The sequence below is a fragment of the Myotis nattereri genome (assembly GCF_964212035.1).
Source record: "Myotis nattereri genome assembly, chromosome: 16".
Classification (NCBI taxonomy): Eukaryota; Metazoa; Chordata; class Mammalia; order Chiroptera; family Vespertilionidae; genus Myotis; species Myotis nattereri.
The window spans coordinates 41503259-41522010 of NC_138091.1; the positions used below are offsets into that span (position 1 = coordinate 41503259).

The window sequence follows — 18752 nt, forward strand, 5'->3', positions numbered from 1 at the left end:
ATTGACACAGTGAGTTGTGTAAATAATCTAACTTCCCTGCCCCACTAGAATGTCCAGGTCCCAGATGACAACCAAGATTTAATTTGCAATTTCTTTTTTGTTTGTTTGTTTTTGTTAATCCTCACCTGAGGATATTTATCCATTGATTTTTTTAGAGAGAGTGGAAGGAAGAGGGAGAGAGAGAGAGAAACATCAACATGAGAGAGACACATTGATTGGTTGCCTCCCACAAGGACCCTGACCATGTCTGGGGATTGAGCCTGCCACCGAGGTAGATGCCCTTGACCGGAATTGAACCCGGGACCCTTCAGTCTGGGTCTATTCACTAAGCCAAACCGGCTAGGGCTCACTTGCAATTTCTCACAGAGCCAAGCATGGGGCTTTGCTCAGGAAATGTTTATTGAATTAAACTGGAGAACTTCTTAAAAGGGAAGATGACAGGAGTTAGAAGAAGATGATAGAATCCCCTCTCTGGAGAGAGTTCTTTAAGGGAGTAAATTCTCATTGAAACCTCCAACAACTCAAACACTTCATCTCCGTTATTCACCTCAAAATACCCACAAGTCCTTTGAGCATTTGAGGACTCTGCCATTTCTCTCTGCAGTCAGCTTCCCAGCAGTCTCGGGTCTTTTGGGGCCTCACTTCTTTCTGTACATGATAAAAACTTGCTGGAGGCAGCAGGAAGGGGCTGGAAGTTAGAAAGATAAACTAGCAAAGAGTCTCATGATGATATACAAGTGCTCTGACCAAGAGGTACTTCTACCAGGTGGGCTGCCTGCCAGCGGGACTCCTCCCCTACCCTGGGAGCAGATATCAGCTCCATCCCACTCCTTATCAACACGAGCATTCTCCCTGAGTTTCCTCCAGAAGATAGGGCCCTCCACTGGCCTCCCCATATGCTGAGGGAACCCTGCCTGACTCAGAGATTCCGGCTGTTAGCAGCCCTGTGGAGAACCAGATAGTGGCCTTTAATATTTTGTCAGAGGGTCTGTCCTATTTGCCCTCAACTCACCTCACACCATAGAAACTTCAGTCCCCGGGGATCACAACAGTGGTTACTCAATACTTTCAAGGAAGGCTTATCTGGGTGGAGGGAAGCTTTCCCGTGGGGCCCACTACCTGCGGCCTAGCATTGCTGACACTCCAGAGCACCCTTCCCCACAGCACTGCCAAGTACATGCTCCATTTGCAGCCCACCCACAGCCCACCATTACCTCCCCAGACCAGGCATGGTAGGATAGGGTTGCTTGGACCAGCAGAGACAATGTGGTGAAGGGCAGCTGGGGTCTGCTGGAGGTGGGTGGGAGCCCATGGAGGGTGGGGATAAGATGCCAGACCATACTTCCTGGATGATGTTTTCATCATTTCCAGCATGGTAGGGATACCTCTTGGTCAGAGCAATTGTATGTCTACCTTTGCTACGGACTCATTAGCTCTGAGTTCCTTTTCCCTGTCCCCAACCTACCCCTTACAAGGGAATATGGACTTACTGGTGGGAAATTCAAGTGAATATTTTAAAGTTTTATTCCCACTAGCTCTTATCCTTGAAAAATGCCTCCAGTCACCGCCTGATTCAGCCCTTGCTTCCTTCAGAGTTCGAACTGACCAAGGGTGAGGTTTTGGTCTCTGCACTGCTGCAGGGCGATTTCTGCTTGTGCAGGGGAGGAAGGCAGCACTGCTTCTCACGCCTGGGCATCTGTTACTTTTATTTATTCCTTGTCTATATCCATGGCTGTAGTAAGAATGGATTGACTTCCTTGTGAACATAAATATCTCCAAGTACAAATGGAAGATCAAGCTACAGAAGCCCTTTCCAGGGTCCCCAGTCACCCTGGGTGTTGGTGTTGTTATTTAGAACTATAAATCAATCATACTGTTTTTGTGTGAACATGCATTCATTTTATTGCTTTCACTTATGTGTTAAAACCCCAAAGGCCCAAACTTTAAGGACATTAAATGAATGAATTGATCAGGCATTCAAAAGTGATTATTTTCTGGCCCTGAGCTATAGAGTCACATGGGAAGAGGGTTTGAGCTCCCAAACCAGAGGCATTTCCTAGACCCTAATGCAGTTCAGAAAGGGCCAGCAAGGTGACAGTACCCAGTACAATAAAATGAACTACCTTCTAAATTAATAACTTAAAACCTGAATCACTAGGACTTCAAGACTTTTTCTGTGTTCCCAAATAAGCACAGTTGCAGACTTAGGAAATCAGGCATCTTTGCAAGAACCATAGTGATTTAGACTCTGTCCCGTGTCTCTGGCTGGGTTTCAGAGCCAGGAGGGCAGCCCCTGGCACTGTGGAGCAGCGTGCCAAAGTTAATAATTGGCCCTGCGGAGCACATGGCCGATCAGGCTGTTTTTGTGTGCCTGGTTTTCTATTTTACGTAAATCACCCTGAACATGTTTGCATCAACCTACTGATGATGCACCTTTGATCAATAGATTTTAGACAAAAGTGTTTTTTGAGTCCAAAGATCAGGGCTGGGTTGACCTGCAGGCTGGTTACAGGGTGTATAAAACGGGCAAGACGCAGGCTGATTGCAGAGTTATCACCACCAAGTCTGCAAGGGCTCAGCTGACGGCTTCCTGAGGGGCCAGGGAGTGAGCATGGAGGAAGGCATGAACGTCCTTCATGACTTTGGGATCCAGTCAACACACTACCTCCAGGTGAATTACCAGGACTCCCAGGATTGGTTCATCCTGGTCTCTGTGATCGCAGACCTCAGGAATGCCTTCTATGTCCTCTTCCCCATCTGGTTCCACGTTCGAGAAGCTGTGGGCATCCAACTCCTCTGGGTAGCTGTGATTGGAGACTGGCTCAACCTCATCTTTAAGTGGTGAGTAAGAGCCAGGCAGAGAGGAGATCGGCAAGGAAGGACGCTGGCATTCTCTCTGGAAATGTCTGTCTGTCCATCAGAAGTTGCCTTCTCCATGCGATTCAGGAAGCCACAGGTTCCTCCCCTCCTGACTCTCCATCTGCTACATAAAGAGAGAAGACAGAGAAAGCCCTGTCAGTGAGTTGAAGATACAGGAAAGGCTATTTCTATGGACGGAAGGCCAGCTGGACTTAGTGAAAAGTCTGGATTGTAGGCTATAAGCAAAGAAACACAGTTTTACTACTTGCAGCAGAATAGGCAACATACAGGTAGATGCATGACAGAAGAAAAATGATGCATGAAAAAAGGAATCATACAGATAATTTAAAAACCTGTTGTGTGGGGCAATGAGGAGGAAGCCAGAGAACCGGGCTCCATCCAGGTTTTGTTCAGCCACCTACCAGCTGCATGTCCTGGGCAAGTCATAGCAACTCTCTGAGTTTCTGTTTTATAATCTGTAAACTTAGGTTATCTCTGGGACCTTATAATAATTATAGTTAAGAGTTATCAAACATTTAGTATGTGCCAGGCCATGTGTCGAATGTTTTTCTGGAGGTGGTTACTATGTGACAGATGAAGAGAAGGTGCCTACCAGTGGTCAGCAAACTGCGGCTCTCGAGCCACATGAGGCTCGTTGGCCCCTTGAGTGTGGCTCTTCCTAAGTCTTAGGAGTACCCTAATTAAGTTAATAACAATGTACTTATCTATATAGTTTAAGTTTTAAAAATTTGGCTCTCAAAAGAAATTTCAATCATTGTACTGTTAATATTTGGCTCTGTTGACTAATGAGTTTGCCGACCACTGGCCTAGACCAACATGGGTAGTAAATGTCAGAGGCAGGATTGACACTCAGGCAGGCTGGCTCCAGGGGCAAGGCTCTTAAGAACCATGGAATATCCAATGCTGATTAACTGACTCTTTCGGGGAAAGATGGGAGGTGGAAGAATCCCGATTTTAACATTTGCCAAATTCTACTGTTTATATATTCCCATTATAGCCACTTTCAAGCTACGGATGGGTTTGACTTGCAAAAATCCTGAATATTTTATAATTGTTAGCCAGCACCAACTGACTTTAGCATATTACTGGTTTGGCTTCTCTTTCATCACCTAGAAAATGAAGAGTTGGACCAGCTCCCGTCTAAGCCCTTTACCATCTCTAAAACTATCTATTACTAATATCAGATGATTCTTACATCTCTTTCAACTCTAATAGTCTCTGGCCATAAACAGTAAAAGTCCTTTAGAATATAAAATAAAATTTAAAAAAAAAGATTATTGGGCTCAGAAGCCCAAGGGATTCTGAAATTTCTATTGAAAAATCTAAGTGTTATCTGTAACATCCCCTATTAAAGAGCATGACCCTAAGCAATAAAAAGATAAATGGTTATTCCAAATATCTGATCTCAATTAAAGAGTGATGGATTTTCTCTGAGTTGGTGGAGGTGAGAGTTAGTAGTTGTCCCTGATTTGGGTGAGCAATCACTATTCCACCACCACAGGGAAAAGGAGGCCTCCAGCCGGACCTCTGACACCTATTTCCACAATAAAAGATCTAGGCCTTTTATTTATTTATTTATTTGCTTTTTTTTAATATATATATTTTTTTATTGCTTAAAGTATTACAAAGGGTATTACATATGCCTCCTTCCCCCCCCCCCCCCCCCGACCCAGCCCTTGACAATCCCCTGGCCTCCCCTAGGCCTTTTAAAAGGGAAGTGGCTTGGCCCTGGCCAGTGGAGCACAGTTGGCTGAAGCATCATCCCATGCACCGAAGGGTCGCATGTTGGATCCCAGTCGGGTGCACAAGGGAGGCAACGGGTGGATGTTTCTCCCTCACACCGATGTTTCTTTCTCTTTCCCTCTCCCTCTCTCTCTCTCTAAAGGGAGCATATTCTCAGGTGAGGATTAAGAAAAAAATAAATAAAACAAAAGGGCAGTGGTTTGTCTGAGATATCCTCTTTCAAAGCAGAGGACACAGAGCAAGCACCCGAAGCTATGTATGCCTTTCGGAGAGTTATTCTGAGGCCTGAAGAAAGAGCAGAGGGACCTGGTGGGATATGCAAATTTAAGTTGCGAACTGCAGTTCCAGATGCAGCCTTCCAGGACAAATTTGTCTTGTGGTTTTAAGAAAAAGTCACCTAGCTGGCCGTGAATATGGATCTTTGGATCTCAGGTTAATTTATTTCTGTTTTAATAAATAATAAATTCAAATAGTTGAAAATCCAAAAATTATATAAAGGACGTACCATACCAGTCCACCTCCCCCACCTCTTCCCAGCCACCCAGCTCACCTCCTTGGAGGTGGCCAATGTACCAGTTTAGGGTCACATGGATCTTCTTCTCAAGCTACTCTCCCTTCTCAAAGGTGTGAGCTTCTGGCAAAAGGGTTCCTTCCGTAACCTCGGCACGGGTTCTGCTTTTCCACAGGATTCTCTTTGGGCAGCGCCCGTACTGGTGGGTCCTGGACACGGACTACTACAGCAATACCTCTGCACCACTGATCAAGCAGTTCCCTGTCACCTGTGAGACTGGACCAGGTAAGAGTCCCACCCTCTGCACAGACGGAAGTTGGGCGCACCATGCTCCTGTGGACACCTATTAGCATTCGTTGTGGGTGAAGCTGTCTTTGAGGGGACATGAGGAGAGCCATTCCTTCCCGCGTTTTCTCAGGGTCTTCAATTTGATACAATTCCATTTTATTGATCTCAAGAAGGCCTTCCTGCATCTCATCTTGCTGCTGCTTTGGAAATCTGCCTGATGTTTCCAGAACCTTAATTACTAACCCAGAGAGGCAAGCATGCTCACGGGCAATGGGCTCATGAGAGTAAGTGTGTAAGTGTGCAATGGCCCTTTGCCAGGGAAAGGTTAAGCTCTAGAGGCCTGGTGCCCTGGCTGTCCTTCCCAGAGGCCTGGTCTGGCAGCTGTGTCCTCCTGAGCTGACCTATCAAGCCCACAACCTGCCAGTATTTGGCTAATTACAGCCATACTGCTATTGTTCAATCAAATGACAGCTTTTGTTTTTTAGTAGGTAATCAGAATATGCAAACCCTTCACTCATCTTAAGTCTCCCTTACACTTAGGAAGGGTGCTGGCATTCTGTCCTCAGGGACCTTCCCCTGACCCCCAAACTAGGGCACGGCCCATAGTTATATATTCTTACAAACCCGTTGTTCACTTCAGACCATATGCATTCATTCAGGTGTTATTTATTGAGCACCTACTCTGTGCCAGACACTGTTGTAGGATACCTCAGTGAATAAAACAAAAATCTCTGCTCTCCTGGAGCTATTGAATGGTGTGTGTGTGTGTGTGTGTGTGTGTGTGTGTAACACACAAATAAAATGTATAGAATATTGGAAGATGATAATTTAGAAGAGGAAGGAGGAGGAGGAAGTAGAGGGGAGGAGGAGAACAGAAAAGACAAGGCACCCTAGCTGGTTTGGCTCAGTGGATAGAGCATCAGCCTGCAAACTAAAGGGTCCCAGGTTCCATTCCAGCCAAGGGCACATGCCTAGGTTGCGAGCTCTCCCAGTCGGGGTGGGGTGCAGGGGGCAGCTAGTCAATGATTTCCTCTCATCATTGATGTTTCTATCTCTCTCTCCCTTTCCCTTCCTCTATGAAATCAATAAAAATATATTTTAAAAAAAGAAAAGAAAAGGCTTTGCCTATGGGGTTCCCTGGAAGCAGACTCAGGTGGAGATCAGCATACAGGAGTTTGGCTACTCTCAGGAGCAACACCGATGGGAGGAAGACTAAAGCCAACAGGGCAGAGGAGAAGTCTAGTGGTGATTCAGTCTCAGCCAGCTCCACAGGGAGCTCTGAGCTGAGGATGGCCCTTCAGAGTTGCCTGAATTGAGTCAAGAGGAACAGGCCCTTATATTTCCATGTAGACCAGTGACTGGGTACAGGCCAGCCCCAGGAAGAGGGTAATCCTGATCAAAATGGCTCTCTCAGCCGGAGAAGGCTGAGAGCTAAGGCCCATCTGTGATCACGCTTTCAACAGCTGGAAAAATAAGTCCTTCTGTCCAGAAAGGGATCTGAGTGGAGGCTGGCATACCTCAGGACCCTCTATGTCTCAGGGTAGAGGGATCAGGAATAGGGACCGGTTGCAGAATTAAATAGTGTGATCAAGGTAATACTCACTGAGACGTTGAGATCTGAGCAAAACCTTGAAGGAGGCAAGGGAATTAGCCAGTAAATTTCTGGAGGAAGGGTTGTGTGACCAGAAGGACTAACAATGCCACGACCCTGAGGTGGCAGCATGTTTACGGGAAAGCAATGAGGGAGGCATGTGCGGAGCAGAGGGCACAAGAGTGGAAGAGAGGTTATGGAGGGCTAATTAGATCCTTTGTGTAATCTCTAGACCAGCCGTGGGCAAACTACGGCCCGCGGGCCGGATCAAAACTATTGAAAAAAAAGACCATACCCTTTTATGTAATGATGTCTACTTTGAATTTATATTAGTTCACACAAACACTCCATCCATGCTTTTGTTCCGGCCCTCCGGTCCAGTTTAAGAACCCATTGTGGCCCTCGAGTCAAAAAGTTTGCCCACCCCTGCTCTAGACTGTATATAAGTACAAGAACTGGGCCTTCTCTGGTTTTGCTCATCACTATACTCCCAGAGCCTAGCATAGTGCTGGGCCTGCAATAGGAGCTCAATAGAGACTTGTTAAATAGGTGACTAAATGGATAAATGAATGGATGGCATGATGGGTGGATGAATGGAAGGATGGGTGGGTAGATGACACCCCCTAGCAGTCTCTGGGATGGAGACTTTCACCTTTAGTTCATTCATTCATCTCTTTCCTGCCCTTTAGGGAGTCCCTCCGGTCATGCCATGGGTACAGCAGGTGTTTACTATGTGATGGTCACATCCACCCTCTCTATCTTTCGGGGAAAGAAAAAGCCCACCTTGGGATTTAGGTAAGAACTCAGCCCTGGGTGTGGGTGGTGGAGAGCAGGGGGTGGCTTTCTCTGCAGCTGACACACCACTTGCTCTTCCTCACATCCCCTTAGCCCTCCCACACTTTGGGTTGGTACTGATAAGAGCTGCAGCATGTCTGTCGAGTGTGAAGATTAGAGTCACAGAATGTTAGGGCTGGAAGAGACCCACAAGTGCACATCCTAATTTTACAGATAAGGAAACATGGTAAAGAGGCTTCTTGAGATCAGGTAGTTAGGTAGTGGCAGGATTTAAACAAAGACCCATTTCTGTACCAACCATGGAGTCTACCCATCTACATTAACATGAACAGAGAAATGTAAGACATTCCTACTGCAGGGAATTCTGGGTATGCGGCCATTGTGCAAATACATTCTCATACACAAGGGCTCACCACGTGCCACAGGCATCTTTGAGCTTGTGCGGACAGGCATGAATTTACAAGTATTCCGCTGATGAACTAAGTTTGCCAGGCTTCAACACTCCTGCTGAAGCTGTTCTCTTTGCTGAAGGGTGTGTATCTGGGTTCTGTTACGGTTGCCTCTTCCGTTGCAGGTGTTTGAACGTCGTTTTGTGGTTGGGATTCTGGGCCGTGCAGCTGAACGTCTGTCTGTCACGAATCTACCTTGCTGCTCATTTTCCCCATCAGGTGGTGGCTGGAGTCTTGTCAGGTATCGGCTGCTCTGGATCCCTCCCTTCCTCTCCCACGTATCCCATTTCTCCCTAATCAGGACAAAATCCCAGCATGCCAGCCATAGTCTGTGGTTATCAATGCTGTCAGCATTTTAGTGGGCTGAAAGTCAAGGGTAGGTTATTTATTATGATTAATTTCTATGGGAGTGCCCAGATCTACATTTCAGTGTGTTCCAGACAAGCTGCACCACACCAAATATTTACCCAATTAAGTAGTTCATGACAACTACAAAGTAACACAGCATCCAGTACTGGGTTGCATGTTTGAGAAGGAGCCTGGAAGCCATGTTACATGAAAGACCTGGGGATGTGTAGAGGAGAGAGGAGAATAACTATCCTCAAACGTGTTAAAGAGGCTCTGGGTTTACCACTTAAGCCCTGCAGAAAGAACTGAGACCAACAGATGGCATTAGAGGGGGACAGACTTCAGTCAGCTCAGCAAAAGAAGGAATGTTTTATAATCAAATCCATTCCAAGAGGAAATGGGCTGCCCAAGTGGGAGTGAGCTCTCCACCCCCGAGGCTATTCAATGAGAGACATGAGGACCCCGCACAGGAAGAAAACAGGCAGTAGGAGGATGTATGGAACAAGACTCTTCCATCTGAAAGAGTCTATGGGTAAGGAAAGGCCGGAGCCACATACGGGAATAAACCAGGTGACCCTCTAATCTAGCACCTGTGATTTAATGGGTGACAGGTGACATGTCACCCATTGGGTCCCAACCCACCTCTAGCTGAAGGTCCAGAGTCTTTCCTATTTCTCACCGTCACTCTTTCTCCCGCTCAGGCATTGCTGTTGCTGAAACTTTCCGCCACATCCAGGGCATCTACAATGCCAGTCTCAAGAAGTATTTCCTCATTACCTTCTTCCTGTTCAGCTTTGCCATTGGATTTTACCTGCTGCTGAAGGGGCTGGGTGTAGACCTCCTGTGGACGCTAGAGAAAGCCAAGAGGTGGTGTGAGCGGCCAGAATGGGTTCACATCGACACCACGCCCTTTGCCAGCCTCCTGAAGAACCTGGGGACCCTCTTTGGCCTGGGGCTGGCTCTCAACTCCAGCATGTACAGGGAGAGCTGCAAGGGCCAACTCAGCAAGTGGGTCCCGTTCCGCCTCGGCTGCATCGTGGCCTCCCTCATCCTCCTGCACCTCTTTGACTCTTTGAAACCCCCATCCCAAGTCGAGATGATCTTCTACGTCCTGTCCTTCTGCAAAAGTGCAGCAGTGCCCCTGGCATCTGTCAGTCTCATCCCCTACTGCCTTTCCCGGATCCTGGGCCAGTCAGACAAGAAGTCTTTGTAAGGAAGGTGGAAACTTCAGTATTTAAAGTCAATGACTGAGCCGAGGATTGAAGGCAACCGGCGTCTCCCGCCAGCCCACTTGAGGCCAGAAGTGCCTGAATCAGCTTGAGTGACCCCCTTCCTCCTATGCAATTCTAATTGTATTGGGGGATGTTTTTTTTTAAAAAAAAAAAAACTAGTAAGGGTATTTGAGAAAGCCTTGTCTGTTAGAAGTCGGGTAGTTCTGGGTTTCCCCCCCGAAGACTTACTCATTCTTCTGTCAGATATACAAAAGTCAGACTTCCAGATAGGGGGACAGCTCTCGGTCCCAGGCTGGGAATCCCACCTGAGAATGCTCTACCCAGGCTCATTCTTATCCAGAAAAGGAGAAAAGAGAAGTGGATTTGATAGGAAAGAAAGGATGGATTAAGGAGGACTTTTTAGCATCTTGAATATCATGCAAATTATGTCAAACAATACCTAAATGGCTTTGGTTGTACTTAAACCTTTAGGTGAGGGACTCTCCATAGTGGGGGACCAACCTGAAGTGTAATTAATAAGTGGCTAGTGGGGTAATTCTGCATCTTGTATTTTTCTATTATGTGGCTGTGGTCATTGTATTGACCAGGATTTCTGAGTGGCTGCAGTGACCTAGATTTGTACTAAGTCAGAGCATTCAGGCATAGTCAAGCTTCTCCTCTGTCACCCTAGAACTTCCTCCTTATTAGCCTAGCTCTGCTTTCCCCAGAATTTTCCACTGGCTCCACACCCACCCTGCTGGAGACTCAGATGCCTAAAGGTGACTGTGGTGGAGCTTTTCCTGTTTCAGCTAAGCCCTGAAATCTTGGGCAAAAGGGTAAGGAGAGGCAAGGATTCCCCTCTCCAGAAGGTCACTCCAATGTTACTTTTGATTCCTGCGGGTATCCATGACTCCTTTCTCTATCCCATGCCAACCAAGAGCACATTCTTGGAGGGAAAGCCTCCTTGCCTGTCCTCCAGTGTCAGCTGGTTTGCAGAATATGTCCTAGAAAAAAAAAATGCTGAAGTCTATTTATTTGAGAGTCCTTGTTTTTGCTACTAATTATGTAGTTCGCCATATATTATCATTCACACCAACCTTCCTGGTCATAACATCTTTGAAAAGAAAAATATATATGTGCAGTATTTTATTAAAAACAACATTTTATTTAAGAATGAAGTCTTGTTGATTACTACATTTTAGATGCAATGAGATCTGAAGGTTCTAATTCTGGCTCAGCTAAATTTCTAGCTCTTTTCTTTATTTCCCTAAACAAATAATTTAGTTTCTGTGTACCTATGTTTTCCCCTTCGAGAAAAAAAAAGGTGCTTTCTCTTGAGTTGGCCAGGAGCCCCAGTAGAGTTAGGGAGACTTATGAAGTGTCCATGGGCCACAGGTAGAGTTGAGCACAACACAGGCACAATATCATTGGCTAAGACTGAACATTCCTTACCAGACCACAGGTCAGCAGGAGTTGCTCTATGGGTCAAACCACCACTTGAGGGCAGACAGGCAGGGTCATTACCAAACTAAACAGTCAGGGAATGTAAGTTGTAGCAGGAGAACAAGACTGGGCAGACTGGAATGCATGACCCTGTGTCAGCAAGGTTTGGGGTTATAGTTAAAGAAAGTCTGAACAGGACAGGTCATGGCACCAAGGAACACTCAAGGGAGCTATTGCAAGTTTCTCTATGGAGTGATTTCTTTCACCCTGGATGTCCTGGGGCTGAGATCTGCTCACTCACCTCAGAACTTGGAAATGTATTTATTTAGGGGAAGTTGAGTTCCCCTCCTGGATCTGTTTATGTGTTTGAACCAGGCCCTAAGAGACTGTAATGGTCTCACCAAGGGAGAAGGGAAATGGTCTTGTTATGTCTGAACTGAACCCCACTGCTTAGGCAGAGACCTCATCCTGGATGACTTATTTGCTCTCAGGGACCCAGTCCAGGTTCCTTGCAATGGGATTCTGGCAGAAAGTAAATAGTGCCCCTACCCCAACAGTTGGTGAAGTTGATAAAGATCGTGATAGCAGATAAAATTTATCGAGTACTTACTATATGCCAGACTCTGTCCTATGCATTTTATCTATTTATACAATTAACTCACTTAATTCTCCAGACATCTCTGTGCTATAATTTACCCTCATATTACATATAAATAGACATAGAGGGGTTATGTGTCTTGCCCAGAATGGTGAAGCCAGTTTAAAAACCAGGCAGTCTGACTCAGAGTCCATGCCCCACCCTCCACCTGCCTCACCCCCATACCCTACCGATGTCAGTAAAATTGGCAGCTGTATCAAACTATCTTTCAGATACCAGATATGACTCTCTTTTTTTTCTTTTTGTTAATCCCCACCCAGAGAATATTTTTTCCATTGATTTTAAGAGAGAGTGGGAGGGAGGGGGAACGACAGAAACACTGATGTGAGAGCAACACATCGATTGGTTGCCTCCTGCACGTGCCAATTGAGGCTAAGATCGAGCCTGCAACTGAGGCATGTACCCTTAACTGGAATCAAACCTGTAGCCTTCAGTCCACTAGTTGATGCTCTAGCCACTGAGCCAAACTGGCTAGGGCCAGATATGATTCTTCATTCAAACCATGGGAAATCTGATTTCTTGTAGGCAAAGGACATTATAAAACTTAGAATGATCCTCCCAGTGGGCTACTACTCATTTCTAAGATGCTATATTTTAAAGGTATTTAATAAAATAACTATTAGAACAGGCATAACCATGTTAGTTTAACAGCAGTGCTAAAAACAATTTTTTAGCTCTTTGCTTTCTCTCTTTCAAGAAAGAGATTAAAAGTCTTGCTCAGACTATCTGGGTCAAACAGTAAGGTAACTTACTTCTTATTTTTACAATCAAGATAGAGTGAGAAGATAGAATTACCACAAAGAACTGTTGGTATAAAGCCATATGCAGAGGTAGAAAATAGAGACACTGTGGAAGCTTGTTTAGATCAGAGACTCCACAAATACAAGATTGCTACCTTTTATTGGAATGGGCAGAGTCTAGAAATGGACAGACCTACGGGCTTAGAATTTATAATGGGTAAAGGCCAGAAAGGGGGTCAGCTCATGATCAACTCAAGATATAGCCATTGAATTAGCACATTCTGATCACTGATCTCTCCCCAAGTTACAGAGGTAGGTTTGCTTTTAAAATGACTTGTGAATCCTCAGGGTGGAAATAAGTTTAAGTGACCAATGACCAAGTTATAAACCAAGGTTCATGGCATGTTATAACATAATTTGCTAGATTGTTCTGGCAGTCTAACAGTTTTGAGGAGGTGGGTTGGGGTGGATACACACACACACACACACACACACACCAATTGTATTACTGCCCTGGGAAAACAGACCCATTAAGAAAGTGCAACTTCTGCTCTCCAGGCTAATGCTGCTGCACCACAGGCTTAAGGCTCTGGTGTTTGCTTTTGTACTTTAACAAAATTGATGTAGCTTTTTAAAAATTGATAACAACTTTTTTGAGGTGTAATTTACAGAACCATACAATTTATCCATTTAAAGTGTGCAACTCAGTGGCTTTTTGTATATTCAGAGAACTGTACAACCATCACCACAAATCAATTTTAGAACATTTTTGTCACTCCATAAAGAAACCCCAGACCCATTAGAAGTCACCTCCATTTCACCCCAACCCACCCAGTCCTAGGCAGCCACCAGTCTATTTTTTGTCTCATAGATTTACCTATTCTAGACATTTCATATGAATGAAATATGTGACCTTTTGTGACTGGCTTCTTTCACTTAGCATAATGTTTTCAAGGATCATTCATGTACTAACATGTATTAATGCTTCATTTCTTTTTATAGTCAAACAATATTCCATTGTAAGGATGTAATAAATTTTGTTTACCTGTTCATTAGTTGATGGATATTTGGGTTGTCTCCACTTTTGGCTATAATAAATAATACTGCTATGAACATTTGTGTACAAATTTTTGTGTGGAGCTATGATTTCACCTCTCTTGCATATATATATATATACCAAGGAGTGGAATTGCTGAGTCATATAGTAACTCTGTTTAACCTTTTAAGGAACTGTCAGACTGTTTTTCCAAAGGCTTAGTAAGAAAGTTTTACAGTATTTCTGGTTTTGCCATCTCTTTGGATTTCCTAAGGTCATACCCTGAATTATATCTTTGTCTAATTCTTTTCCTTAAAGAGTTTTAAAGCAAGATTGATCAGGTGATCAGATTTTAACAAAGAAATGTCAATGGGCTCCTCCTACTTTTGTCGGCAATGGCTTTATTGTTCCAGTATGCATTCCAAGAGCATTTTGCTTGAAGACATATCTGGATATCTGAAGTTCCGGCCCTGATCAATTGACTAGTGGTAACCTGTCAAAATTTGCTGACTTGTTTCCTTGAAAACCATTACTTTAGCTGCTGAATTATTAACACTTATTGATTTTTCTCTGTAGTAATTGCAGAACTAGGATAGTTGCCTTTAAGGCTTGTATATGTAAATAAAATAGGACAATATTATTTGTAACCAAGTGATTTTCAAGAGCCTCTTGAGAATGGAAAACCTTTGGCCAAATAGCCTTCTGATGATGTTAAGGAAAGAATCAACTAGAAATAGTACAAAGAAGCAGTCAACAAAAGCCACTTCCATTAGAGAACCAAAAACCTAATGAATCTAGAAGAGAAATTAGAAGTTGTCCAGTCCAGTGATGGGCAATCCAAAGCCCAAAATCTAATTTCAGAGTGAAAGATGAAAGCGCTGCTGCTGGGTTGTTACTTCCCAATAAAAAGAAAAAAAAAGTCTACGAATATTTTTCTTTTTCCTGAATTGACCCCTTTGTTTAAGTTGCTCACTATTCATTCTGTTCAAAAATTGTTTTCATTTCACAGAGTCAGAAATTAAGGCCTTAGCTCCTCTAAGTCACATAAGTAAGTGTCCCCAGGTCTTGTGATTCTTAACAGAGAGCAGTCACCCTTTGCCTGTCCCCAGCGTTTGCCTGGGCTGCTATGTCGACATGAAGCTGCTGAGACAGAAGGGAAAGACATAAGCAGACACTGAACCGCTTATTTGAACCAGATCCAGAGTTTGTGAACCAAATTAAAGCCACGGCTAGAATAACTATGCAAGGTGGCCTGTTCCTAATTATGTTATGTGCTCGGCGCTTCTTTTGCTTTCATAAATCTTTCCAGGGCAGAAATGTAGCTACAAGAAGAAACAGCTTGGTGTTTTTATGTATTTTCTGTGCGTGTGTTTTTTTAGCATGAGGTTAGTTTTCCAGCCAGAAAATTTTCAATGCTTTCCTTTATGCCGTCTTCTCTCTTTCTTCTTTCGCTCTTCGAGTTCCTCAGTCATTGCCCTCAGATCAGCTGAACTCACTTCAGTGTTTGAAAACTGGTAGAACTCTACTCATTCTGCTCCATCACAGAACTGGGGATCTGATCCTTTACTAGCCGCATTACTTTCTATCCAAAGGCAAACAGATTGAAAATCTAACTCCTTTCTCCTCCGTTGTGAACAGTTTGGCACTCCTTGGTGAGAGCACGCCATCACAATTTCATCTCTCCACCTCCATCTTTCACTCTGATCGCCTCCGCCAACCCAGCCCATTGGCAACATGCCACTGATCCCTGTGTGATCACCCCAGTAATGAACTCAAGTGAGCCTGTTTTTGTTGTTGTTAATCCTCACCTGAGGATATTTTTTCCCACTGAATTTTTTTTAGAGTGGAACTCGGGCGAGAGGAGAGAGAGAAACATCAATGTGAGAGAGACATTGATTCGTTGCCTCCCCCAACCAGGGCCGGGGATCAAACCTGCAACCCAGGTATGTGCCCATGACCAGGAATTGAACCAGAGACCCTTTGGTCTTTGGGCCGATGCTCCAACCACTGAGCAAAACCAGCCAGGACTCAAGTCAGTCTTTTGAGAGATGTAATTTGGCTTAATTGATTTGATAACCCAAGTGGCATAAGTCAATTTCTTTGGGTCATGTCTTTAGGCTGCCAAAGCTCTCCTAACCAGGCCATTCCCGCTCCCCACCCCATCCCAAATACAGTGAATACAATGGGATGACAATGGCATCAACTTTCCCTACAGGCTGTAGTGATACCACCACGGGCACGCTACACCAAAGCCTCCAAAAAGTTCCTTCGCTTCAAAAGCCTTAGGTGAGGCCCTGGATCCTAACAGGTATCAGAGCTGATTCAGGAAAAGCTGATTCAGCAACCCCAGACTTTGATCTGGTTCTCCAAGCTTTGTCAGCAGGTTTGCTAGTTACAGTGGCTGCCAAACTGTTATCTCCAGAACTATGCCCTTTCTCGTTTTCTATCTATAGTGCTCGGCACAACAACACAACATGCTTCTAAGAACTTCCAAAGGTCAAATGACCCCAAACATAATGACTGGTGAGTTCATTCCCCAAACTGAGGGGTGGTTGAGCTCAATCCACTTCAAGAAAAATAAAACACCTGGGGAGGGTTCTGCCCACTTTGGGCTCCTCCACCTGAAAGAGTTCAAGATTTCCAATTAGTTCCAGGTATTCTTTGGGGATACCTTCAAAACTCAATCCTGTAGGAAGATTAATTGGGGGAAATGAATTTGAGGAAAAACAAGAAAGTGTTGGAAAAGAGCTTGGTGAGGGCAAGAGTTGGGCATGAAAACAAATGTTATTCAGAGCTGAACCTGCTGGGAAGCCCAGGTCAGAGAAGATGAAGTTGGAATGTTCCATTCTCTTCACAGGTAGGGGAGATTCTCACACTACTGCCAAAACACTATTATTTCCACACAAATTATCTAACGAAGAAATGGTTCTCAAGTGAGGGCAATTTGGCCTTTCGGGTGACATCTGGCAATGTCTGGAGACATTTTGGGTTGTCATGGCTGGAGGGGGGCTTCAGGTATCTAGGAGGTAAAGGTCACGCAAGCTGCTAAACATCCTACAGTGCACAGCTCCCCACAACACAGAATTATCCTGCTCGAAATGATAATAGTGCCAGGACTGAGAAACCCAGTAACCAACCAGAGGAGAATCATCACAATTTACCTAAAATAATTTTCTTCCAGTGACTGTTTTTCAACGCAGCAGCTGCTGTGCAAATGGGTCCTCTGTTCTGCCAGAAGCTTTCCCTCCAACGAGATCACCTTGTTAAAGTAACTGGAGTCGTTGCCTCTGGGTGGATAGGAGTTAAAACCACTCTCACCTCTTGGCCTTTTGTAGAGATTCTGAAGCTGAATGTGTTAGGAAGCACCCACAGATGTGGACCTCATCAAATCCAGGATAAAATGTGTGAAGGACTGAGAATTGTAGATAAAGAGTTAGGGGAACTGGGGCGGAGACTGGCAAGGAGCCCCTATTGTAAGAGTTTGGTAGACAAACTGCCCTCCCCTCCCCAAAGGCTCTGGATAGAGTTAACATTGTTGTTAAATCACCAGGGAGAGGAATGAATAAAACAAAACATATCCTTCGATGAACAAACAAAGAGCGTAGTTAAGACACACTGCAAAACACCAGCGTACTCCCCCTGAGCCTAGACTTGACTTCTTTGGAGAAGGCATGAGATGAGGTCTAACTTTGTTAGTACAAACTCCTGCTTTAATTTCTGTTACTGGCTGACAGAAAAGCCTAATTTGACTGGCTTTTCCTTCAGCCAAGTTAAAGTTGAGAAAGGAAAAAAAAAACGTCCCAGACGAGATAGCCTTCTGGTGATGATGTTAAGGTAAGGACTCACTAGAAAACTGACTTTAAATGCTGTGTAGACTTGGATAATAGTTTATTCCGGTGAATGTTTCCTTGCGTTCTAGTTGTTAAATATTAACCCATACCCAACATATATTGTTTTAAAAATATTCTATATACCCTTAACTTGCCACAAATATCCATCCATCTTTTTCCTATTTTTTACAGCTCCTTGATTTAATGTCCTTTTAGTTCTTAATATGGCTGCCCAATTTCCTATTCTGAACTCTTGTTTCTAGTTGTTCTGTTGTGGTTATTTTTAAGAAGTATGACTCAGGCTGTAGGCCTGACTGTAATAGTAATTAAAGAGCCGGCGTGGCTCAGTGGATAGAGTTGTCAGCCTGCGGACAAAAGGGTCCCCAGTTTGATTCCAGTCAAGGACACATGCCTTGATTGCACGCTCTCACATCGATATTTCTGTCTTTCCCTCTCTCTTCCATTCTCTCTAAAAATCAGTGGCAAAATATCCTCAGGTGAGGATTTTTTTTTTTAAGTTTAAAATAAAACTTTTTGTACATGTTTCTTTGGCATCTCTGATATATTCTGGCCTCTGGAACCTAATTTCCTCCTCTCTGCCCATTTACACAACAGTCTGTGCCGCTGGGCGGGTATTGGTAAGCCCTGGGCAAGGTCTGAGGATTGCTCTGCCAGAGAACAGCAGACTGACTCCAAACCGGCTGTAATTACAGCGTGTCTTTCCTGCAGCTCCAACCTTTTCTTGGTGTCTCTAGATTTTGAGGCTACAGTGATGCTTCCCCACAGCCTTAGCACATAACTATGAAGACTTTTTGCTGCAAAACAAGACCCGCTGGTCTACTTTCTATGCTCAAATAATTGTTTTAGGCTCAAAATGGTCAGACCCTGGAGTGTGTTGCAATAGATATTGTAACTCACAAGCAACTTTACGAACGAGGCATCAAACTCAACTCTAAACTACATTTTCCTTCCCTCAAAAGTCACTTCCAATTTTTTTTTGGCGCAACACAAATTTGACATAGTTGAAAACTTCCTGTTTGGTGTGCTTGTCACTTCAAATACTTTAATCTACACATTCCCTAGAGCCAGTAGAGGCTACATTCCTGTCATTTAAAATAGTTCACTGGGGTTTCCTTATGTCACTACTATACCATAACTTGCCCAAGTCATTCCCTTATTTGGCATTTGGCTGATTTCCAATTCTTCACTCCTATAAATAGCAGCACATG

The 18752-nt window shown here is 44.4% G+C and overlaps 1 protein-coding gene across 1 annotated transcript; it reads left to right on the forward strand.

Moving 5' to 3' along the window:
- Positions 1 to 2552: 2552 nt before the first annotated feature.
- Positions 2553 to 10985, forward strand: G6PC1 (glucose-6-phosphatase catalytic subunit 1). The gene is made up of 5 exons (XM_081109488.1): positions 2553 to 2841; positions 5310 to 5419; positions 7703 to 7808; positions 8383 to 8498; positions 9307 to 10985. Exons 1-5 carry the CDS (start codon positions 2612 to 2614, stop codon positions 9816 to 9818), a joined length of 1074 nt encoding a protein of 357 aa, XP_080965614.1. The 5' UTR covers positions 2553 to 2611; the 3' UTR covers positions 9819 to 10985.
- The last annotated feature ends 7767 nt before the right edge of the window (positions 10986 to 18752 follow it).

What these genes read in the sequence shown, in the direction of transcription:
- G6PC1 (XM_081109488.1), top strand. Translation starts at nt 2,612, where the DNA reads ATGGAGGAAGGCATGAACGTCCTTCATGACTTTGGGATCCAGTCAACA. An exon ending in AAGCCCACCTTGGGATTTAG is followed by an intron (nt 7,809 to 8,382) that starts GTAAGAACTCAG and finishes CTTCCGTTGCAG; the next exon opens with GTGTTTGAACGTCGTTTTGT. An exon ending in GGTGGCTGGAGTCTTGTCAG is followed by an intron (nt 8,499 to 9,306) that starts GTATCGGCTGCT and finishes TCTCCCGCTCAG; the next exon opens with GCATTGCTGTTGCTGAAACT.